The 26,174-nt window shown below is 35.0% G+C and overlaps 1 protein-coding gene across 2 annotated transcripts; it reads left to right on the top strand.

Moving 5' to 3' along the window:
- Cysltr1 (cysteinyl leukotriene receptor 1) lies at positions 1–26,174 on the top strand. Of its 2 annotated transcripts, XM_034637281.2 has the most exons (4): positions 1–460; positions 15,398–15,506; positions 20,694–20,777; positions 25,020–26,174. In XM_034637281.2, the coding sequence occupies exon 4, from the start codon at positions 25,047–25,049 to the stop codon at positions 26,097–26,099; it is 1,053 nt and encodes a 350-aa protein (XP_034493172.2). In that variant the 5' UTR covers positions 1–460; positions 15,398–15,506; positions 20,694–20,777; positions 25,020–25,046; the 3' UTR covers positions 26,100–26,174. The 2 variants fall into 2 exon arrangements, with proteins under 2 accessions (XP_034493172.2, XP_027787878.2); XM_027932077.3 differs by lacking the exon at positions 15,398–15,506.

Here is a 26,174-nt window from a genome sequence, read left to right as displayed (position 1 = left end):
TTCCCATCTCAGGGCAGCTGCATGATTTCCTGAGCATTTTATTGCTGGAGCTAAGGATAAAAGCTCATTTATATATACAAACAGCAATTCTCCAGTTTCTATTTTTCCTCCTCTGTTCATTCTCCTCCCCAATTTGCATCAGAGAAGCCAAACTCTGGCATACTTTAAACAGTTTGAGGATTAATCTGAAAGAGGAAGAAGACTCTGTATATATTGGCTAGCAGATGTGCCCTGCCCCGCCCTCTCCTCTCTTGAAAATAGCAGCGATCCATCTTTGCAAAGAAGCTTGCCTAGAGAGCAAGCACATATAAAAATCTCCAAGGTATCCTGATTTGCTCGGCAGCTCACCAATGAAGGTTAGCTCTCCAAGGGACTCGTAGATACATTTACTGAAGACCTGGAGCCTGTTTCTGAGAGCCAATGCAAAAGGATCCTAAACTGTGAACCTTGAAGACAGCAGGTAAGATTTGATATTTCAACACTAGTTCCAAAAGAGTATGTAGTAAAATTCAGCTGATGACAGATTTTAGCAAATTCCCTAGAGTTTTGGGATAACCAGTTTGCCCTGCCTGCTTTAGATTAAACTGCTAATATGAATTCTTTCTACTTAATTTCTTGGTCAGATATTTGATAATGTAATTAGTCTGTCAATGAGTATGGCTCACAGCTTCTGCTAGGGGTTCAATGTGATAAAATATGAAGCAGGCACTCCCTAAGCCTCTAGCACCTTTGTGATCAAGCCACATATGTAAAACTTATCTTTAAATCCTATTTAAAGGGCTCAGGGAAGTGTCTCTAATGTTGAGGCAGTTTCCTTCACTGTAGAAAGATAATACATACTGATTGCTGAAGGTAAACCAAACAGCGAAGAGTAACCTGGCATTTTCATAAGGTATTTTCACACTCGTTATTTCACTTGGACCTCTCAACATCCTATAATTAAAATAGGGTTCATGCTGCTCTTGCTCTATCAGTTTGAAAAATGAGGAAAGAAACTGAAGGAGGTTAAGAAATTTTCTTGAAACATACCACACAACTAGAAACAGGCAAGGGCTGACTAGAAATTTCAAAAAGAAAGTTTTCTCAACTGAAAACAAATATAAGAAAATTATATGACATATTTTGTAACTTAAAAGTATCTGAGATACACCAGGTTAATACAGAACCAAAAATTTATGCATTTTATAAAATTTGTGGAAAGGAGCATTTTTTTCCTTAGCAGCAAAGAAGTTATTTTCAAGGGTGAACAAATAAATGAACTTGTGGGATCTACTTCTTTGAATTTAGTGGGGTTCTGACATCCAGTTTTCTGAAATTGTTTTGAAATCTAGAGAGAGGCCACACACATACATTTAGCAACTGATTATTTAAAAGGAAAATGTAACTAAACATAGATTTCTTTGTATATTATTTTCAATATAATTATATCTTTTAGAATGTAGTATAGAATATAATGAATGGCATTGTATTTTAAACATATTAGTTAAATTTGTTTCCAGACAATTTTAAGCTTACCATATCTATTGCAACAAGTTTTTTAAAAATATTTTTTTAGTTATACATGGACCCAATATCTTTATTTTGTTTATTTATTTTTATGTGGTGCTGAAGATCAAACCCAGGGTCTCACACGTGTGAGGTGAGCGCTCTACCACTGAGCCACAACCCCAGCCCTGTTGCAACAAGTTTTAATCATTCAAAAATATTTTTTCTGTCATTGTTTTATTATTAATAACCCAATTAAAACTAAAAACTACCTATGTCTATACAGTAAATAACCACAAATGTTATATTTAATTCCATCTCTTTAACAAAAAAAAAAAGTGCTCCTCAGCTTCCCTAAATATAGACTAGGACAGCCAAACACTTCCTGCAAATAAAGTAAGTCAGCCTGGGAACCAGTGAGCCCATACAGAATGGTAGATTAAGGAAAGTTTGCAGATTGAGCCAAGGCTGAAACTCACATATCAATGTCTTCCCAATCCAGAATCATCAATTTTTACTTTTCACTACCTTCTTCCTCTTGTCTTTAATTAAAATTTCAAGGCATTTATGAACTATTTATCTGGGATAAAAGCAAGATTCTTCCATGGTTCAGAAAATTGTAAATTTGCAGTTGCAGTGTTATTAACCAATGAGGGATTCTAAAGGGAAAGCACAGATTCTTAAGGTACATAGTCAACCTTGTAGGTTTGATACCAAGAAGAGTAACTATCCAATCTAGCAATTAGCATAACTCTGTGTGAACTTCTATTTTGACCCATTTTGATATTTCTCAAGTTCTTATTGAACATAATTTTTCTCAAGTTTGATGTAGTCCAGTTAAACAAGTGTTGATCAAGCTCAATACAATTAGTGGCATAAAGTAAATTATAAGACATGGTTCCTGCCCTTGGGGAACTTAAAGTGTTGGTAGGACCTATAGAAGATAAATATAGAAAAGAGTAAACCAATGTCATTTTAATGGCAAAGGAGTTCAGAGAAGAAGATAGTTTGCATAGAGAAGGCTTCAGAGAGGAAACAAAAATAAGATAGTCCTAAAAGAATATCTAGGATTTGGAACCATGGTGTGAAAATCTTCTGTGTACATTGTATGTGGCCAAAATAGGTTGTTCGAATTCAATGCTGATCACAGAAATGATGTCAGAAATAAACTGTGCCAAGATGAGTTTAACAGAGAAAGACATGGTAGAAGGACCTGTAATCCCAGAAACATGGAAGGCTGAAACAGGAGGATCACAAATTTAAGGCCAGCCCAGAGAACTTAGTAAGACACTGTCTCACAGATCTACAAGAATATAATAAGGGCTAGGGAAGTAGCTCAGTGATGGAGCAACTTTTATTTGAATACCCAGGACCAGGATAGAGCATAGACCAAAGAACCTGATCTGGACTGAGTAAAGAGATTTGGGTTAGAGAATAACAGAAAATAAATTTGAATAGAAATTTATGGGTGAATTATTAGATACTGAATCTCCAGCACTTTCTAATGGGAAATTATCAGTAAACTTTGAATATGTAAAGACTTATTAGAAAAACATTGTGAGTAAATGAATACAACAGAATTTCATCAGTTTCACTATATTTGGTGAAAACTAGAAAATAAACTTAGAAGTTAATGAGGCTCTAGGTTATATTGGTGACAGTGGCAATGGAATGAGAGGGACTCAAGAGGCATTTAAAAGGAAAAATAAATGAAAGTTGATGAGTGAGTACATGCAATCATCATAGGAGAGGAATACATCAGATATTGCATTCAGATATGTCTGAAGTTTTAAGCCTGTGGAATCTGGGCAGTGGTATCACTGCTATTCACAGAAATGGGTAACTTGGGGATAGAAGCAGGAATGCAGGACATGATGAGTTCTAGGTTTGATCTATTGAGTTTGAGGCAATGAAAAGAATTCAAGGAGAAATGTCTGATGGGTGATGAGAAAAATAAAGGCCCTAAATATGAGAGATGGATAAAAGATGGAGGCAAAGTTAAATCTGGAGAATGTGGTAGCCAAGACTATAAAATAAATCAAAATTTGTTTAGAGAAAACATATCAAAGAGATGACCATGGACATAAATGGACAGTGTCTACCTCTTCAGAAAAGAGAAAGTGGACCTATAGAAATAAGAACTACAGAAATATAATTCTTATTTTCCTCCAAAAATGCCAAGAGTCTTGAGGGAAGGTACCAGGTTATTTATTTATTTTTTTTAAATTTCTCCCACCCAACAATAACTATCATGGTGCCTCATACACACCATAGTCCCCAAATAAATGTTGAGTTATTCTAACATAAGCAATATTGGGAATTTTTGCTTCAAGGTATCTCATAGCTTAACAGTGGTTATTCTAAACTATCTTGTTGCACAGGTCTCAGTGGGAAGGATTCTGGGCCTGGAGAACTGGGATTTCATCCTCACTTTGATATTTAATCAGCTGTGTGCTTTCTAACAAGTTACTTAACATCTCTATTTTTTTATTGGTTGTTCAAAACATTACAAAGCTCTTGACATATCATATTTCATACATTACATTCAAGTGGGTTATGAACTCCCATTTTTACCCCAAATACAGATTGCAGAATCACATCGGTTACACATCCACATTTTTACATAATGCCATGTTAGTAACTGTTGTATTCTGCTACCTTTCCTATCCTCTACTATCCCCCCTCCCCTTCCCTCCCATCTTCTCTCTCTACCCCATCTACTGTAATTCATTTCTCTCCTTGTTTTTTTTTTTTTTTCCCATTCCCCTCACAACCTCTTATATGTAATTTTGTATAACAATGAGGGTCTCCTTCCATTTCCATGCAATTTCCCTTTTCTCTACCTTTCCCTCCCATCTCATGTCTCTGTTTAATGTTAATCTTTTCCTCCTGCTCTTCCTCCCTGCTCTGTTCTTAGTTGCTCTCATTATATCAAAGAAGACATTTGGCATTTGTTTTTTAGGGATTGGCTAGCTTCACTTAGCATAATCTGCTCTAGTGCCATCCATTTCCCTGCAAATGCCATGATTTTGTTATTTTTTAGTGCTGCATAATACTCCATTGTGTATAAATGCTACATTTTTTTTATCCATTCATCTATTGAAGGGCATCTGGGTTGGTTCCACAGTCTAGCTATTGTGAATTGTGCTGAACAAACATCTCTATTTTTTAATTTCCTCATGCATCAAATGGGTATTTTCCAAATCTATTAAAGTGATAAATATGAAAGCAACTGAAAATTCACACCATTCAATGGGTTTTTTTAAAATTCCACCCATTCCAGGACGATAAAAACACACAACATAACCAATTGCATGTCAACGGAGTAGGACCAGTTACTTTCTACACCTTATATGACACTTCTTGCTCAGGGGCTTCACTCTTTGTCTTAGCAGTCTCCTCCTACTCCTGGTCCTATTAATAGGATCCAGCCTTCTGGTTGCCATTAGCCCTGCAAAATTCTGCACATTTCAATGTGAAGAAAATATTCTAGTATTTAAGAAGTATTTCTGTAAACACATTATCTTTTTTTCATTAGCTATTACTTCCATGAAGCCCATTGATTCTTAAGATTAAAAGCGAAGGATAAAAATCATGTTGTACAACACGTTATGAATGCAATGTAATATTTGACTATTCTGTCTTTAAGCCATTTGTACAGCCAGAGATTTGGTTGTAATACAAATCATGTTCCAAGAATATATAAGTATATATACTGTATGTGTCTCTCCATAAAATTCAAAGACTTAAAACCACTTTTATACCTTACTTCAGTATTGTTTGCATTTCTGTCTAACATGGACATCTGTGTAATATGATTTCAAGGCCAGTGAGGAAAGCTTTCTCAGGCATGAGCAAATTCCTGAGAAATATTTGTACTAATCAACACCACAAAAGAAATGGATTCATAAGTCAGAATGCCAATTTGTTGTTTTGCAGTGAGGAAATACAACTGCCAAGAAGTCTGATAGACTAATAACAAGTAGTAGCATATGCTCATTTCTACAAAAAAAAAGCAATAAAGGAAGTCATTTAGTCCAATTAGATAAATACAGACATCTTAAGTCCATTAATGCATGTTACAATCTTGGTGCTAAAACACCCTTAAATGACAAATATTTTAGCCCTTCATTAAAGATTCTTCTTAGATTAGTAGAAAAGGCCATTGTTTAAATGTAAATCGCATTCCACAAAACTCTTCTATCCTGCTTATTCATTCTATCCCATCTCACTCCAGCCCATCATGATTTCTCCCTTCCTTGAGCTCCACCAGTTCTTCTTCTGGATTGGGGAGGGATGTAAGTATATATGGGAGAAAAGATAAGGAAAAATCTTAAAATCATTAAGATTTTTAAAATCAAATTATTTATTTATTCTAATTTGTTATACATGATAGCAGAATGCAATTCATTTCATATTACACATATAGAGCACATTTTTTCAAGTCACTGATTTACACAAAGTATTTTCACACCATTCATGTCATACATACATGTACTTAGGGTAATGATGTCTAACTCATTCCACCATCATTCCTACCCCCTTGTCCCCTCCTTTCCCCTCCCTCCCCTTTGCCCTATCTAATGTTCCTCTATTCCTCCCATGCTCGCCCCCACCTTGCAATTATGAGTCGGCACCCTCATATCAAAGAAAACATTCAGCCTTTGGGTTTTTGCAATTGGCTTACTTCACTTAGCATTATATTCTCGACTTCATCTATTTACCTCAAATGTCATGATTTTATTATCTTTTAATGCAGAGTAATGTTCCATTGTATATATACCAAAGTTTCCCTATCCATTTATCTACTGAAGGGATCTAGGTTGGTTCCATAATTTAGCTATTGTGAATTGTGTTGCTATAAACATTGATATGGCTGTGTCCCTGTAGTATGCTGTTTTTAAGTCCTTTGGGTATAAACTGAGGAGTGGGATAGCTGGGTCAAATGACGGTTCTATTCCAAGTTTTCCAAGGAATCTCCATACTGCTTTCCAGATTTTTAAAGAAGTTAAGGAAAGCCCTCATAGAAATAAGGGGGAAAGGACAAAACAGAAGAGTAAACATGGGTTGATGGATATTTAAATACACAGCTGGTTTTCCTGGAAATAAACAAGGAAACTTTATTTTATTTTAGTGCTTATGAAATCAATAAATCGCACACATTTGAGCCCCTTCTCAAATGTAACTTATGGAAAAGGAAAAAAATTTGAGATCTGTGCTTAAGAATCCCCTGGCACATTCTGATTTTCTCTTCTTTTTACTCAATCCCCTTTTCCTAAAAAGGAAAGAAAAATCCAGTTTCAAATCACATGAGATATCTAAAGTATAGAACTATTATTCTCATCTACTGGATTAATAACCTTATTTTTACATAGGTTTGTCTTTGTGTCATCATGAATTCAACAGGCTAAGAGGAATTGAACTAACAATAACAACATGAAATATCTCTGACATATTTATTCCAAAGTTCCTAAGAAGTCTCCAGACATTAAAAGCTTTTCATTCCAGATTGGATAACTTTTATGCTTAATCTGAGTTTGAGTTCTTTTTTTTTTTTTTTAAAGAGAGAGTGAGAGAGGGATACAGCGAGAGAGAAAGAATTTTTTTAATATTTATTTTTCAGTTTTCGGCAGATACAACATCTTTGTTTGTATGTGGTGCTGAGGATCGAACCCGGGCCGCACGCACGCCAGGCGAGCGGGCTACCGCTTGAGCCACATCCCCAGCCCTTGAGTTCTTATTTAAGACAAAGGGCCCTCAATACAAAGCTATTTCCTAGAAAACAATTATCTTGCTTCCAAGTTCCCAGCATCTAAATGCCAAGAAGTTAGGCACAGGCCTCATATTCAGCTGTAAACAATGGCTTCAGAACTTCAGAGATTCCAAGTTTCTGATAATTAATTAGAGACTTAAGTGTACAGGTATCCTTGAAAGAAGGCAGACCCTCTGGTTAGTCCTTACAAAATGTTCAAAAGTATGCAGGTTTTCTGAAACATATTTCTATCTCACCTATCTTTCTACCCTGCACCTACACTCATTAAAATCTCTACTGTCTTTTTATGACGAGCTTTACCCTTCAGTCCCAGTCTTATACATCAATTTAATCTTATTACTGTTTATGACACAATACTAAGAGGACACACTGTACCATTAGCTCTGAAGGCCACGACCAGGGTCCTTTGGGATTTGAAAGTGTTGAGTGTTTAGATCCCAACCATCTGACAACAGAGTTGCTTGATTTGATGAGAATGATATTCTCCCCTTAAGGAAAATAAGCTACTGCAGAAAAAACATCTGACAGCTGTCAGTAATGTGGCATCAGTGCCCCTGTAGTTTTTAATACTAGTGAGAATGCTGCTAAGCATTTCTCTGGAAACCACAAGTAAGAAAGCTATTTGTTGTAATGATAGAACTACAAATGATGACAGCAGAATCTTTCTGCCTCCTGTCCCAATATCTTTTATTACCATAGAGAAAAGGCACTGGGATTAGTACAAGACTGATTGTGTATAGATAAAATCACCATGGAGGATGGGTAGCTTTGCACTAACCAGTAACCAATCACTTAATAAATATTTATTGCGTATTTTTCTATGTGCAAAACACTGTGATAGGTTAGACTTTGAGGTTACAATGCTTAAGAAAAAAATGACTGAATTTTTTTTATGCCCAAGGAGAGTTCACAATCTACCCACAGAAACAAGATCCCTACATGTTAAAAATAATATGAGGTAGTAGAATACTGACTATCATATTATTGATACAGATAATAAACATAACACAAGTTCAAAGGGAGAGGGGCATGTGGGATGAGATAGACAAAGTGGTGTCAGGTAGTAAGATCTGAATTGAGCTTAGTATGATTTTGGAAAAAAATAGTAAAAGTTTACATTTGTATAGAGCTTTACAGTATACAAAACACTCAGATTTGTTGACTCTTCTGTTCCTTTATACAACCACCCAACAAACATTAGCAAGCAACTAGTGTATCAAAAGGTTAATACAACATACTCCTAACTTCCCTGATCTCAGACTTGTAGGATGAACAATGCAACTTTTTTTTTTTTTCATTTGACAGTAATCGGCTATATGGAGAAGAAGAAAGGGAATCGGGGACTTGAGTAAATAAGACTGGAGCTCCACTGAGCTGCACCCTCATGAAATCTAAGTTTCCTAAGTCGTGCCACTGCTCAGCAGAAGTGGAGGAAGTATCTGCCTTAGGGGGCTGAACCCTGAGTCCCAGCCTCTTCCACTTCCTCTTCTGCTTTAATGCTACCCTTGTCACCCCACCCCTGTTGGCAGTCCTCCAACACACATAGACCATCCAGTACATGCTAGTATTTTTTAGAAAGGTAAAGGAAGTCTTGGGGAATTTTTCAAATTAGTAGAATCAGAAAATCATAGTCAGATACTGATTTAATCTTTCAACCTCTTCTGTTAGTTCATTTCAAAGAAACCCCACAACATTAGTCCCACCTAGGCTCCATGGTCAAACACATCCTGTGTCTGGATTCTCATCAGTCTCTGACCTAGGCCAGTTTTGAACTCTCCTCCAGTCCCACTGGATTACTTATTCCTTCTTTGTTTTAAGCTTTTTGCCTTCCCTTCCTGCCTAAATGTATGCATTAAGTCTGTCCTATCACCTTTCCTTTCTTTTTCTATAATTTGAAAAGTGTCCATCCATGGGTCCTGGTCCTCTGCACTCTTTTTGAAATTTCAGGTTTCTTTTTAATAGACTCTACCCTTCTAGAAGTGTCCACATTTCACTTCCACTTTACACAATTATTTAGATTCCTGTATGAGATAGCACTCATGTTTGTACACCAAAGCATGCTCCTCCATCTACACCCTAGACATCAACCCTGGAGAAATAAGTACTCTATTACACAAAATCACTTAAAACCATACAGATGCTTTTGTGAAGTTGCCCAATTAGGAAAAGAGGACAAAAAAGGATAATGCACATTCACTGCCATTAATGGGTTCACTATCTGCCTAAATGACAGACATGTAAAGCCTAAAAGAGCAATTATAGCCCTGTAATAAGTTAGCATGTTAACATTCATAGGAAATGACAACTTCAACCTGAATCTTGAAATTTTTCAGGTTCACTTATTTGGCTATGCAAGGGTGAAAGGGATACACACAGTTCAAGCATCTTCAAGTAGCATCATAAGATAGGATCCTGAACATTTTTGGTAAAAGGAAGAGGTTCAGAAGGTATTACAAAATGAGAATGAACAGAATTTAATGAAGGATAAGATAAGGGTGCGGTGGAGTCAAAGATAGGCCTATGATTGAGTGTTTTGAAACTATTAATTACACACACACAAAAAAAAACCAGAAAAATCAGTTTGAGAAGTAAATTTGGTACAGAAGGATGTTGAAATTAAGAAAAAAGTCAAGCAATTCAAATAGAGCAAATTGGCAGGCAAAAATGAGAGACTCGTGTTCAGGTGAATATTTGTGGCTAAGATAAAGAATAGAGGGCTGGGGATGTGGCTCAAGCTGTAGCGCGCTCGCCTGGCATGCGCAGGGAGCTGGGTTCAATCCTCAGCACCACATAAAAATAAAATAAAGATATTGTTTCCACTGAAAATTTAAAAAATTCTCTTTCTCTCTCTCAAAAAAAAAAAAAAGAATAGAGTTACCCACATGCAAGTTGCTAAATACTCCAAGAAAGACAGAAACAAAGAACTGAGGACAAATATTGGCATTTCACAGATTGTGATGTACTAATGACCTCAATTGACTATCTAAAATTACATCATTGATGAAGGGAGATTAAAAGGAAGAGTGAAGATAGGGGTAGCAGTGAGGTAGCAGAACTAGTCTGATCATCATACTTTCTCACTAGTTATGTATTCCTTTTTGTTTCTATTAGTGCATTATAGTTATACATAACATTGGTGCTCATTTTGACATAATCATCCATGAATGAAATGTGATTTTTCTCCACCTCAGTTCCCAGAATTTCCTCTAGTTATGTATTCTTGAACAAGTCATCACCACCCTACTTTCATCCCCAGGTTTCAGTTTTTTCACATGTAAAAATTCACTGGAACAGGATCTCAAAGAATACATTCTACTGACATGAGCCAATAATATAATTTTCTTTTTAAAAAATGAAGTAGAATCTCACCAGCCATACATTGTATTCCTGCTGTATATGCAAAGTACTTTGCTAACCACTCTAGAGGGAAAATGGGGAAGTAAAATAGTTGAAGGAGAACATGTGAAGATATAATCCTGCTTTCAAGGAACTTGCAATCTAGTTGAACCTACTGATCTCACTTTAAAATGAGCCACAGTAAATTCTATTTCATCTGTAGCTCTCATGTAAAATGTTTGTTGGATTAGGAACAAACAGCTTAAATTTAGCACTCCTACAAAGTTGTGTTTATTAATTTTTTCCTTTGGTAGAATGTTCTGGTTAAAAAATCTTTGTTACTTTTTCAAGAGTTACACTAAAGAAAAATAATAAAGTAACATAACTAATGAATTTTAAACCTAATGTACCTCAATAAAGCAAACTTTAAATGAGTTAGTCTGATTCAACACATTTTTTGGGCACCAATGTAATAATCCTTGCTAGGTTATGCAGAAACTATACATATTGTTAGATCTGCATCTATAATTTAGTAGTAAAGGTTAGGCAGATATACAAATTACTAGAAGAAAAAAGTAAAAAGAAGAAAAAAGAGACAAAAGTAAGTAGAAACAGAAAGCTGAAATCTGTGACTGAACCATGCAACCTTTCTGAGCAACCATTCTCGAAGGTCTGAACATCCCCCAAATAGCATTTTTCCTCTTTCCTATCTGTTCCTTCCACATTTGATCTTTCTACCAAATCTTTCCTCATTATGCCCTCTGGAATTCCTTGTCCATTTTAAATAAGTTCTCCAAATCCTAAAACACCACAAAGAATTGTCCCACTACTCCTTGCCTTAAGTAAAACTTGATCCTTGCCATTAAAAATAAGTTGCTCATTTTTCTACCCCCACTCCATGTACTATGAAAGCAAGAGAGTGTATTTGCTATCTCCTGACACCCTTGTGCCACATCTAAACCAGGACTCATCTACCATAATGCTAAAAGCTATTCATCTGTCACCCTCTAATCATCCTTACTGATGTCATTGTCTGTTGATCTCCCAGTTATCTTATTTTCCTAATTTACTGAATGTTTTAGAATTTGACTCTTTCAGTCCTCCTTTCACAACAGACAACATTGTCTCCTACTTCATCAAGAAAATTGTTTCTCAGGAATGGACAATCTCTATTTTGGGAGCTGCAGTTCTTTTTTTCCTTGTGTCTGTATTCTTTTCTCACTCTGCATCCTCCAGGAATTCCCCACTCCCTAACAGATGAACTCAGATTCTTTTTATTTTTTTTTTATTTATGTGGTACTAGAGATTGAACCTAGATGCACTTTACCAATGAGCCACATCACTAGCTCTTTCTAGTCTTTATTGTGAGTCAAGGCCTTGCCAAGTTTCTAGGCTAGCCTTGAATGTGCAATACTCCTACCTTAGACTGCTCAGGACTTGGGGTTATAGGTATGCACCATATGTTCAGCATAAATTCAAAATCTTTAGAATGGCATGTAACACCTTTAATGGCCTAGTTTCTGCATTTCTTCCCAACCTAATTTGTCACTTTAAACCTCATAATTCAATCACACACACACACACACACACACACACACACACACACATGCATACAACCTTCATCTTACATTTCACCCATATTAAATTATTAGATGCTCCCTAAATATGCCAGGCTATTTCACACCTTCACAACTTGCACATTCTATTTTCTCCCCCACCCCCAGCCCCACTAGAATGCTCCTCTACAGTCAGGTGCAGTAATGCTTGCCTGTAATCCCAGAGACTTGGGAGGCAGATGCAGAAGAATCACAAGTTCAAAGCCAGCCTCAGCAACTTAGCAAGGCCCTAAGCAACTTTGGGAGACCCTGTCTCAAAATTAGAAATAAAAAGCCTGGAGATGTGGCTCAGTGGTTTAGCATTCCTGGGTTCAATACTCAGTACCAAAAAGAAAAAAGAATATTCCAAATGAACATAAAGCCTTAATTTAGATTTTCATTGTTTTAGAATAATTACTGCCTTAATGTTCAAACATCTATTTAAGTTGTGATGATAAAGGATAAATGTACATTTGTTTATGCCTTTTTTGTAAATACAGATGCCGTGATCTATGGCTTCTGTTTGTAACAATGTTTGTTAATATAGCCAATAGAGTTATTTACAAAAAGTGGAGCATGTAATTGTTCTTCATATACAAGAACTGCTCCCTCTTAGTTACCTGGATTGTCCTAAGATCATTTGTAAAAATTGAAATTTGGTATTAAAAAGAAACTAGAATTCTCCAGAAAAAAATAAAGAATGTTCCTATCCATCTGCCCTCTCCTATCCTTTATGAAGCTTTTTATAACATCCATAAACTATTTACTATTTCTATTCTCTGTGTCTTTATGTACTTATAGCGCAGCTGCTATAATGATACAGTGCATTAATTTGTTAACATAACTGTGTCTCCCTCTAGTATAATGTAAACACTTTAAGGGTAGGGCCTGTGACTTATTTTCCAAATGTCTAACACAAAACTGGCACATATTGAGTGGCTAATAACAATCCTTTTAATACAATTATTATATTACAGTAACTAAAAGAACAGGAACCTTTTTATGGAGGAGATGAGGTAAGAGATTGTCTGAAAGATGATTAGAATTACATCTGATTGTGATGAGGAAAGAGGGTATTTCACAGTTGGCAATATGACCTGAGCAAAGGAAAAAAAAAAAAAAACAAATGAGAAACAGAGCTGGTCATAAGGTCATATTTATGTAATGGACACATAGTAAACAACAGGAAAGTGACTCTATATAGTTAGAATGGAATATTAGTATAGTCTTGAGTAGCTCTTTGAGTTTAATCAATTGGTCACTGGAGACTTTTGAGAGGAAAGTGATATGAATTGAATTGCATTTTAAGAAGAATAATTCAGTATAAGTCATAAGGACAGAAAAAAAACTGAAAAGAAAGTTGCAATTTCTAATATACTATAAACAGTATTTCCATATTATAACAAAAAAAGAGAAGAAAAATGGATCAATCCTTGGTGTGCAGTCTTCTGCACAACTGCTCAACCACCACAATTTGCACCAGTGTATGAATTTGTGTTATGTGTCAGTGTTTCATGAAATGCTTTATGGAATCTGAAACCTAACTGACCATGTGGTATAGTGAAAATAGCACTGGACTGAGTCAGGCATCCAGGATCTGTCACTAATTTGGTGTGTTACTTTCAGCAATCATTTTATCCTTCTGGGTCATGAAGGGAGTAGGGTTGGATTAGATGTTCTCTAAATACTCTTCCAGCTCAAATATTGTTTAAAAAATTAAGTTGTCCAATTCCAAACACTGATTATTATAGCCATTACTGGTAACTTCTTCTTACTAAGTAACTCTGTTTAAGAATTATTTTCAGTATCCTAACACCTCCTTCCTTTCATTAACTTGTGCACAGTGATTTGGTTGAACTTACAGTTGCGTGGGAACATAGCTTTCATCCCTTTTCATATGACTCACTCTGTAATCATGCTGGATCTGAAATCCTCATGAAATTCTGAACACCAGACACTGATACTTTATTCTTTGTCCTGCTATTTCTTGTTCTAAATAGGAGTGTCCAGGTAGCACTGGTATAATTTTTCTACCAGAATACACCTTAGGGAAGCAAATTTGATATTATGCTAATAGATTCAAAGCAACAAGAAGGGTCATGAGAAATAATTCAGAAAAGTCTAATGGGATGAGATTTATACCTTTTTATGTAGGGAGCCAGAAGCTTCTAAGAAGGGATAAAGCATGATCTATATGGTGTTAATCATGACTACCTCTCTGTTCCTGACTCATGAATAAGTTGAAGCTTGCTTTTCAAACTTACACCCATTATTCATATTCATTCTCCCTCTCTCCTCTGTCTGTCTCTCTCTCTCACCTTGCAACAAAACATCACATTTCTTGACTGGTATTTAACAAACTATATAAATAACTTGGTGTTCACGTTAGTTACATTCCCTATTTCATTTAATTCTTAAAAGATATTCAGAATTCTAACCCCCACCCATTAGTTGGTAACATCCATATAATTTTCTATCTCTGGATTTTCTCAAGTATATTAATAACACAGTGGTAGGACAAGTCCAACCCTGTGACAATGTCACTGCCAGACAAACATGAATCAGGTGTCATCCTCAAGCATGAGTCCTGTCACTAATTCAATGCCAGTTAGAAATACCTATTGAGGGCTTACCATGTCCCAAGCCCTGACTTAAGCTTGCTGACAACATGAAGATGGATGAGTCATGCTCTCTGTCCTAAATAGCTTCAGTTAAGAAGAGCTAAGCCAAATAAATAAATAGACATAACAGAAACTTAGGAAACATTTTTTTAATTAATGCATGTAATACTAGGCAAACAGTAATAAATATGTAATACTAGGCAAACAGTAATAAATTGTATAGTTATAATATATTTTCCTATTTTGTTACAAAGGATAGAATTTAAAGGCTTAAATCAACCTGATGATCTCTTCTCTTTAGAAATTCAGTTTAATTTCTTCTTATTACTTCTTAGTATTTAATATGAACTGATTTTTCAACTATTTTTATAAATATTCTTCTAGACATAAAGTTAAATTTAGAGGCTCAGTTTAGCTGAATTAATTAAACTAATTATTTGAGGGTATTTTAGATAAGGCCCAACAGATATTTACTTTTATTCTGTTTATGATTTGACCACAAACCTTTAATCATGTAATCAAAATCATTCAATTCAATCCAATTTAATTTAATTCACAACTTTTCATGTGCCATTTACTTTACATAGTCGAATCTTCTTCCAATTCAATCTATTCACTGAGAACAGATACCGGGCTGCCTATACCTGAGAGGAATGTATCTGCATTACTGTTTTCTACAGTATTAAAGGAAATAAGGTACAGTTTTCTCCTTCATATTCAAGGGTACTCAATATGGAGCAAATGGATGATATTCTGTTTACCCCTTGGGTCCTTCTTTAATGGCACCATGTACCATTCTTCAAGAGTTCCTTTCAACACTGCAAAAACTTGCCTGCATTCTCAGTTTCTTCGGTAATTTGGCCTGCTTCATTAACTTCATCTTATAGATGAGAAAACTGAGTATCAGACATGTTAAGTAACTTGCCTAAGGTCAACCACCTAAGTATAGATTCTACTATAACTCAAACTCAGACCCATCCTGGCTCAAAAGCTGTTTTGTTTTTGCCTTTATATCCATATTATCCTTGCCTCAGCAGAAAATTAAACTGAGTTTTTCTCCTTTCTTAAAGGAGAAGTAGTTTGTATAACTAAAATAAGAAGTCTTTGTTTACCAACCAGGGAACTTGTTATACATAAGAGATGGTATAGAATAAAGCTAAAAACCTATTTGCCCACTGACAGATGAATGGATCAAGAAAAGGTGGTTTGTCCACAAAATGAAATATAATTCAGCCTTTAAAAAGAAGGAAATTCAAATTCTGACCAAATTATATTGTTAAATCGTGTGCATGTACATATATGTAATAGCAAATTCTATTGGTATGTAAAACTGTAATATACCTATAAAAATGTGGAGGAAAAAAAGGAAATTCTGTAAGGTGCAAAAACATGAATGAGTACTAAGGACATCATGCTAAGCAAAATAAGCTAGTCACAGAAAGACAAACAATGCATTATTCCATTTACATGAAGTATCTAAACTAGTCAAATTCATAAAATCAAAGAGTAGAATGTAGTTGCCAAATGCTGGGAGGGTGGGAAAGAAGAGCTATAAATCAACAGTCATAAAGTTTCAATTAAGCAAGATAAATAAATTCTAGGATTCACATTTAAGCAAGTAAATATTTATTTTGATGTTATTTATCTGATCTAAAAGACATTTTTGTTTTAAGTAATATATTGGAAGGTATTCAAATATGCCTGACAAGGCATAACAACCTAACTTGAAGATATATCACTAAAGACTCTCATCAGCAGAGACAGGGTTGTAGTTTGTTTCCTTTCAAGTATTTGAATTCTAAAATGATCTCAATAGATGATCTTAATTCTGGAGTTTGGTTCCCAGAAAACTGTGATAAATTTTCCAATAATACACAAGAGGAACAGCTGTCTTAAACTAAATTTGGGTACTTTAATATTACCAGTTTCAAGGTGTAAAACAAATTTCAAATCTTTTTTACTTGTGTTAAAAAAGGACTAGTTTGTCTAGGTTATTCAGGGTCCAAAAACAAAAACTGTCCATGTTAAGGATAAGATATATTTTCTCAGAAATCAAGTCCTGTTAGAAACCCTGAAGAATAGATTTGGGGCATTTTTGTGAAAACCTGAATGAATAGATTATTAATCCTAGAATCCTGAAGCCATATGATCAGACAGGATGGGCACCTCATAGAAGAGATGATAAAAATGAACTGACAAAGATGGCTTCAGGATTTTCTATTTTAGAAAACCTGAAGTATGTGGTCCTACTGTCAGAACCAGAAATATAATTTGCAAAAGGGATAAGGCCAGGGAGAAGGACTTGTGAGCCCTGGCAGGTGGAGCAACTTTAAATCATAAAACTAGCACTTAGTTTACAAACCAATGGCAAATCTAGAACTATTGTCCTGCCTTTAGAGGGCCTGACCAAAATGGTGTCTTGAGGGGCTAGGACTGTAGCTCAGCGGTAGAGCGCTTGCCTAGCACGTGTGAGGCCCTGGGTTTGATCCTCAGCACTACATAAGAATAAAATGAAGATTAAAAAAAATGGTATCTTGAATATAGTTGATATAGTTAAAGAGGAATTGAGTCTTTCCCACAGATGTTTTTCTGAGAGAAACTCAGGGAACAACGAGCAGTCCTAAACAATCTTGTGTTCCTCTTTTTGAAGCTATAGAACACTTATCCTATTTCCCTCAAGAAAAATGAATACCTTAATCTTTATAGATTTGCAAGTGGTAAACTAAAATGGACACAACAGATCATATAATCTAACCCTATTGTATTACAGATAAGTGAAGAGATAACAGAGAGGAAATGATTTGCCCAAGATCACTTTATTAATCATCCACCAGAAACTAAGGCATGATTCATGTTTTCTGCCTATCAGTCTTACAAATTTTCCACCAATCCTATTGTCTTTATCCATGCAAGAATTCTCTTTAATTTTGATAAGACATCAAGGAAATGATACAGAAAGTAGATTAATTTGAATCAACCCAATATTTAAAGGCACTATACTATGTACAGCAGTAAACACAAAAGGGATAAGAACTGTTTATTGTCCTTTGTTCTAGTGAGACCAGGATGAGAATAATGCATAACCTCAACTGAATGACCACAGAGATGACTACAACAAAGCAAATAAATGAAAAGTATCAAGAAAGACACAAACAAGTCAGGCACAATGGCACATACCTGCAATCCCAGCAGCTCTGGAGGCTGAGGCAGGAGGATCATGAGTTCAAAGCCAGCCTCAGCAAAAGTGAGGCACTTAGCAACTCAATGAGACCCTGTCTATAAATAAAATACAAAAAAATAGGGCTGGGGATGTGGGTTAGTGGTTGAGTGCCCCTGAGTTCAATCCCTGGTACCCCCCCTCAAAAAAAAATAAAGAAAGAAAGGCACAAACAAAATACTATAAGACTTCAAAGGAAAGAAACATAAAATTGGATTGAGAAGATCAAGAATGGCTTTTTGTTTGACTACAAACAAAGAAGAGGCACTATTACCATTTCATTTAGTAGAAGATATCAACCTGAGGACTATTTGGGCACACTTGTGAATCACCCCTTCTTTCTGAACCATATTTAGCACAGTAATTTGTAACAAATTCTTGTTCATATGTAATTCTGTTGCAGCAGCAAGAGTTATGATGGATATGATGAGATCGGACCTTATATCCTTATATCTCCAGCCTCTCTTATTTAAACAATGGTTTAGAAGGGCTGAGGGAGAGAGAGTATCCTCTTCTGTACAAAAATATGGATTCCATAAATATTTATTGACCTGAAATAAATTGGACTTAACATGAGTCAAATAAATGATTTTAGTAATTCCTGGATTAAACCATTGAAATCAAAACTATATATCCATACTTTTCCTTCATCACTTCCACCCACCCAACCACCCAGATATGAATGATAGTATCCAATAGTGGCAGTAGCTCCTGTCAGAAACAACAGTCCTCGGTAGGGGTGAAAGTATTGAGTACTTACTATGTACATAGCTAAAAATTCCTAAAGGAACCACAAAAGATCCCTCATAATCCCAAACTTGAAGAAACACTACACTGTTGCCCAGAAAATGTGGTATTTATTCATTTGTGCATATAGAGATTGGGCTAAACTATAATTACACAATTACAATGAAAAAGGATAGTTAGAGCATTTGGCTGGTAGTATAGTTCCCATAGAAATTCATAAACTTTCTTTCCTATTCTTGCATGGATAAAGACAATAGGATTGGTGGAAAATTTGTAGGAGAAGTACAAGCTTGTCTAAACAAACAAACCAACAAAAAACTACAACAGAGGTGAAGATAATATTCTTCACTGATTAGATGAGTGGAATCATATAATTTTACGATCAGAAAGGATTTTTATATATTCAATATTTGGTAAGTATATCTTCATTAATATATAGAGACTTGGAAAAACTAAATAAACTATAAAGTTCACTGCCTGATTAACCAAATATAAAAGCCAACTCTGAATAATTCTCCACCTGCAACCCACTCTTTCCCCAGACTATCATAGGTTGCCTATGTGAACTTCTTACCTAAAGAGCAGACAATTTGAAAAGGGAAAAGATATTGGAGAAGTTCTGAAAAAATGATTGAGTAGAAGGTGGATTCAAATGCAATACTGTAGCTGTGGATCCAGGTTTCTGTTTTTTAAAACTAGACTATGTTTTATTTATTTATTTATTTATTTTATGTTTCTTTTTTTTTTAATTTTTTATTGTTGGTTGTTCAAAACATTACAAATTTCTTGACATATCATATTCCTCACTTTGATTCAAGTGGGTTCATTTTTCCCCAGTTGACTTCCTTTGGAAAGTCCAAACCTGTTTCTACTTGCTAAAAATAAACTGGAGGAAGATGTTTATTTTGGTGGCATTGGGACCACACATAAAGGGAAAATGGCTAGCCTCTAAAGACCTTACAGGCAGGAATGAAAGTTTTCATAGAACAAAAAGAAAAATTTTTGAAAGAAAGCCGTTCAGGCTGCTTCATTTTCAATAAAACCATTCTCTGTTCATGACTTGGAAATCTGTTACACTTTGTTATATTGTCAGATAGAATTTAATTGAACAGATATATACTCATTAAAAATTGTGTATATGCCATATGTGGTGATCCATAACCGCAATCTCAGATTCTCAGGGGGATCACAAGTTTCAGGGCAGCCTCAGCAACTTAGTGAGATCCTGTATCAAAATAAAACAAAAAAAGGTTGTTGTGTAAGTCAGTGGTTGAGCACTTTCCTAGCAAGTACAAAGCACTGAGTTAAATTCCAAGTTCCAAAGGAAAAAAAAAAGAAGTTAACTATACATGGTTGCAAAACAGCTTATCTCTGAATGTATATATGCCAAATTATAGATAAAACAATAAATACTATCATGATATTATAGGGAGAAGAATCCAAGGACCTTTAAGCCATCCTTCCTTCAAAGCCGTCCCAGACAGACAAACTTGATATTTCCAATTTTCTAATTTCTATGCCTAAAAAACTAGATCCTTTGAAAAGAATTTGCAAATCATTTCCCATTTGAACCTTATAATGAAATGTCTGTAAGAGAAAAATAAGGGAAACATCATGGTTTCATAGGAAAAAAATGGAATATTATCTAATACTGTGTTCAACTTTATGTAGAGAAGTCATATGCTCATGGCAGCAAACATCTGTGACCACAGACTGTATTCTAAGTTCCTCCACTGGGAGTGTAAAAATGAATGGAGGGAAAAGAAGGTCATGGAATCCAATGACAAGCCCTAAATCTGTCAGTAAAGCTTTGATGTTCCACCACACATTATGGATCTGTACTTAACGCTGCTAAGTTCCCATGACCTTCTAGACTACTTCTATGGTCATTAACTTTCTTTTCAATCTTATTATTTCAGCTTGGGCATACTTTGACATTCCAAAGAAGAACTGACCATCATAAGAAGGAATATTTGTGAAGACTACTGCAGTTCCAGAAAGAGGTATGGTTTCCATTTTCAAAACGAACCTTGCTTTTTAAACTTGCAATTATCTTATAAAATAACTTCCTTCATTATCTATACAATATATCAATTCCATTTATGTCTCTTGCTTGCCTTCATTTATCAACAAATGACTTATTTGCTTTGTGCTAAGATGACTCTTATTCTACCATAGGGTGACCTCTCTACACTTCTAAGCTATTACTCCTCCCTTTCCCAACTATGAAGTGTTTTAAGGCAAGGATGGATTCTTACACATTTTAGATTTCCAAATGAATTCACTGTATCCATCTAGTAGGGTCAAATCATTGGGAGATCATATAAATTTTATAAAAGTTGATTAAATGCTACTTTGGAGAAGCAAAGCCATCATCTGTGAAACGATTGACTTAGACTACATGATGTCAACTCCTCCAGAATTCACCACTTGTTTGAAAGTTTTATCATCTTTTTATGGCTTAATATAAATTATTGAGTTGATATGTTTATAAATTAACAATTGAATATAATACTGAAATTTATAGAAAAGCTTATTTTGGTGTATAAAGGATGATGAGCTTATTGGTGTAACTAGAGATAATCCCAATTGTGTATTTTAATTGTTATTTATCAGCATTTTGGGGCATCTTTCATTAAAATGTCTGAGATTTTCAAATTTGTTTGTAATATGCAACAAATAAGCACATAATTAGTCAATGTCAAGGATATGGGTGTTTTTAACCCTCACAGCTAGTCTTATAATTAATTATCTTCCTTAATGCTTTATGAAGCAATTTTACTTACACACAACTTTAGGCTCTGAGTCTGGAAAGGTGTTTAATTACATTGGAATGAGAAGATAATTCTAAGAGACTTCAAATGATAAATAATACATTAAAATGATAAACTTGTTCTATCCTTGACATATTCATTCAGCACTTAATGATACTTATGGACAAGACACATATGCACTAAGCCCTGTATAAGATGTCTACTTATCAGCCAGATAGTCTGGGAAGGAAGATAACATATCTACACAAATCTTTGATATACAAGTATATTTAAAGATCCCTATAAGTTCAACAAGAATAGAAATTTCTATGGATGGAGGCTGAGGGAGTGCATAATCAAGAAAGTTTAATTTGAAGTGAATGATGGATAGATTTTGCGCATGCATAGATGGAGAAAAGGACATTTCCAAAAGAAAAAATACCATGAAAAAAGACAGCCAAATGGGAAAACTTGTAGCACACACCCCTAATATAGTAAAATAATTATTCATTTGAAGTATAAGAGTTATAATTTGGAGAAGAGAGAAACTGAAAAATATGAATTTGCAGCCAAGCGATAAGGAGCCTTAAATATCAGACTAAGAAGTCTGGATTTTATTCCAAAGGCACTTGGGAATCACTGACTTTTTAAAATTAACATGTAATGATTCATATAATAATGGGGTCCAATATGATATGTCAACAAATATATACAGAACATACTGATTAAATCAAGGTAACTATCATTAAAGATTTCAAAGGAAGAAAATGGCATAATTGGAAGCTCCAATGTATAGAAAATTATTTAGGAAAGATTTTGTAGCAAGACAGTTTGAAGATTGATGGTGGTAGGAAGGGATGTTGACAATTATCTAATGTCTTTCAAGTGTGCCTCTTTCAAAGTCTATTGCAGAGGATAGAAGGCTGATTTCTAAGGGCTTCAGAGATCTTAATCAAGGGATACAAACTCTCAGTTATAAGATAAATCAAGTTCTGGAGATCTAATGTATAGCATGCTGAGTATGGTTACTAAGACTGTATTAAATACATGAAATTATTAAAAAATATTTTTAGTTGTAGATGGACACAATATCTTTATTTTATTTACTTATTTTTATATGGTGCTGAGGATCGAACCCAGAGTCTCACACAAGCAAGGCAAGCACTCTGCCACTGAGCCACAACCCCAGCCCTAAATACAAGAAATTTTTAAAGAGAGTAGATCTTATATTTTCTCACGACACACACACACACACACACACACACACACAGACATACACACACACATACATGTTAAGTATATGAGGTGATGGATGTGTTAATTAACTTTGTGGTAATCATTTCACAATGTATATGATATCAGGTCATCATGTTGTACATCACATTGCACCTGTATATCAAATATATGCAGTACTTATTTCTCAATTTTACACAATAAAACGAAGGGGGGAAGGCTATATCAAAAATCTCAACAGCACCATCTAGTGCCACATAGCATAATATTGCCCAGTTTGAGGAAATATTTAATAGGATTAATCAAAGACTGGATTAACTCTGGGCAGTTTCCCTTCCTTTCACAACTGTTCCTGAGTTTGGAGAACCAATGTTAGAAGAGGTAGGTAATTGGATATCAAACTGAGAAATAATGCAGATATTGGGAATGGTAGTCTCATTTTTATCTATGCGTCAGAACTAATCCTCTTCAATTTGTTAATCTTCTACCAATAGTTCTTGGTGACAAATAATAATAGAACAACTAGATAGAATGGCTAGATGCATTGGTAACACATCCTCAACAGCAAATATGTTGTTAGCCATATTAAGCCTGGGAAGTTTATTCCACCTGAAACCACTTACATAGCTATCTATTTCTGTATCCTTGATGTGGAAAAATGATTGGCTCTGTTGATCTCTGGCAGCTTTTGTGTGCTCAAGCAGTCCTCCTACCTTACAATCACCAAACCCTGTTTTACCAGGGAGCAAGATCTGTGTGAAAGGTCAATAAATCAGACCTCGATCAAATATTATCTGCCATATTACATAGTGATGTGTCAATTTCACTTTCATAAAAAAATAAGAGAATTTGCAGCAACACTAAAGAAATTACTATATCTTTGCAAGATTGTTAGAGCTTGTTAACTATCCTGATGAACTTAGACCAAGTAACAATTTCTTGCTGTAAGAGAATTGACTGTATATAGTGAAACATTAAGACTTTAAGTCTAGGAAGAAAAAAAGGATGGAGAGCTACAGCAACTTCCTCACCCAACAATATATTCCCACTAGTTGTATCACATATTTACTCAGAATCTTAAATTATGGTACAAAGTTTATAAATGTATTTCACCTCTCTGGAACTTTTTTCACATTATCAAAATAATGAGGTGGTCTCTATGTTTTCTCCAGCCATGGTATTTTATGGTTCTAAATAAAGTCATCCATGTCCTAGATTAAGAATCTCTCCCACAGAAGTGAATTTCACTACTAACAAATTAGATTATTTCCCAAGTTATTAGCAGCACTCACCAGATGTTACCTAGGAAGCTCTCTTCTTGAGGGAATCAAGTATTTTCATTCAAGCTTATTCTTTTTTGTTTGAGCAATTCTTTTCTTTTTTATTGGTTCTTTTAAGTTATACATGACAATATAATTCATTTTGATATAATTATAAAAACATGGAATATAATTTGCTTTAATTCAATCCCAAGAACCTCCCCTTCCCCACCCCTCCCTGCTCCCTTTCCTCTCCTGATCTTTCTGTCATTTACCCATAGTTATTTTTTAAATTAACTTCTTATGGATGTATACAATGGTAAGATTCATTGTGGTATTTTATTCTTTAACATAATTCAAAGAGTCCTTGTAATAAATAGATAATTGATAGATATTCATATATGTGAAATTAATATCTCAATTTTTTCTTTAATTACAAAATTTAATAAATTACTTGAAAGGAAACTTTATGGAATAGTACTAGAGTGGTTGACTTAAAATAGGGAAGAAATATTTTACCTAGATCTCAGGGTTAAGAGGAAGTCAATCAGGCAAACATGGATAGGAAATTAAGAAAAAGTTTCTTCAGTCAGGCATGGTGGTTTATGCCTGTAATAGCAGTGGCTCAGGAGGCTGAGGCAGGAGGATTGCAAGCTCAAAGCCAGCCTGGCAATTTAGCAAGGCCATAAGCAATTTAGTGAGGCCCTGCCTCAAAAAAAAAAAAAAAGGCTGGAGATGTGGCTCAGTGGTTAAGCACCCCTGGGTTCAATCACTGGTACCAAAAGAAGAAGAAAAACTTTCTTCTAAATGCTTGTAAGACCTAAACCTTCCTCCTGGGGCCAGGAAACAGCCAAATTTCTCTCCATTGCCTCATAACACTTGCTTCCTATTGCAGTCAAAATGTATACATGTTGCTACTATGAAATAAAACAGTAATACTTCCTATAATTTAAAGTTTAGTAAAAATTGACAAGTTTTTTTTTTTTTTAATATGTTGTAGGCACCAAGCAAACATTCCTAGAGAAACATGGATGGAGCTGGAAATCTGACAGTATCTTCTTCCAGTAATAACACGTGCCATGACACTATTGATGACTTCCGCAATCAAGTGTATTCCACCTTATACTCTATGATCTCTGTTGTGGGTTTCTTTGGCAATGGCTTTGTGCTCTACGTCCTCATAAAAACATATCATGAGAAATCAGCCTTCCAAGTATATATGATTAACTTAGCTGTAGCAGATCTCCTGTGTGTGTGCACATTGCCTCTCCGTGTGGTCTATTATGTTCACAAAGGCATTTGGCTCTTCGGAGACTTTTTGTGCCGCCTCAGCACCTATGCCCTATATGTTAACCTCTACTGTAGCATCTTCTTTATGACAGCCATGAGCTTTTTCCGATGTGTTGCAATTGTTTTCCCAGTCCAAAACATTAATTTGGTTACACAGAAAAAAGCCAGGTTTGTGTGTGTTGGCATTTGGATTTTTGTTATTTTGACTAGTTCTCCATTTTTAATGGCCAAATCTTACAAAGATGAAAAAAACAATACAAAGTGTTTTGAGCCTCCTCAGGACAATCAGGCCAAAAATCATGTTTTGATCTTGCATTATGTGTCATTATTCATTGGCTTCATCATCCCTTTTGTTATTATAATTGTCTGCTACACGATGATCATTTTGACCTTACTAAAAAATTCTATGAAGAAAAATTTGTCAAGTCGTAAAAAGGCTATAGGAATGATCATAGTTGTGACAGCTGCCTTTTTAATCAGCTTCATGCCATATCATATTCAACGCACAATCCACCTTCATTTTTTACACAATGAAACTAAACCCTGTGATTCTGTCCTTCGAATGCAGAAGTCAGTGGTCGTAACCTTGTCTCTAGCTGCATCAAATTGTTGCTTTGACCCTCTTCTATATTTCTTTTCAGGGGGGAACTTTAGGAGAAGGCTGTCTACATTTAGAAAACATTCTTTGTCCAGCATGACTTATGTACCCAAGAAGAAGGCCTCCTTCCCAGAAAAAGGAGAAGAAATATGTAAAGAAGAATTTAAACCCATATCCAGTGTAAACCAATGAAGAGTTTCCCAAACATTTTCTAAAATCATTTACAATAAAAATAAAAATTTCCATTAACAATTTGCAAATATTTAA

This window comes from Marmota flaviventris, chromosome X (genome assembly GCF_047511675.1).
Source record: "Marmota flaviventris isolate mMarFla1 chromosome X, mMarFla1.hap1, whole genome shotgun sequence".
Classification (NCBI taxonomy): Eukaryota; Metazoa; Chordata; class Mammalia; order Rodentia; family Sciuridae; genus Marmota; species Marmota flaviventris.
Note: the sequence above shows the minus strand (reverse complement) of the source record. Positions and strands in the feature narration are given on the sequence as shown.

What these genes read in the sequence shown, in the direction of transcription:
- Cysltr1 (XM_027932077.3), top strand. Translation starts at nt 25,047, where the DNA reads ATGGATGGAGCTGGAAATCTGACAGTATCTTCTTCCAGTAATAACACG.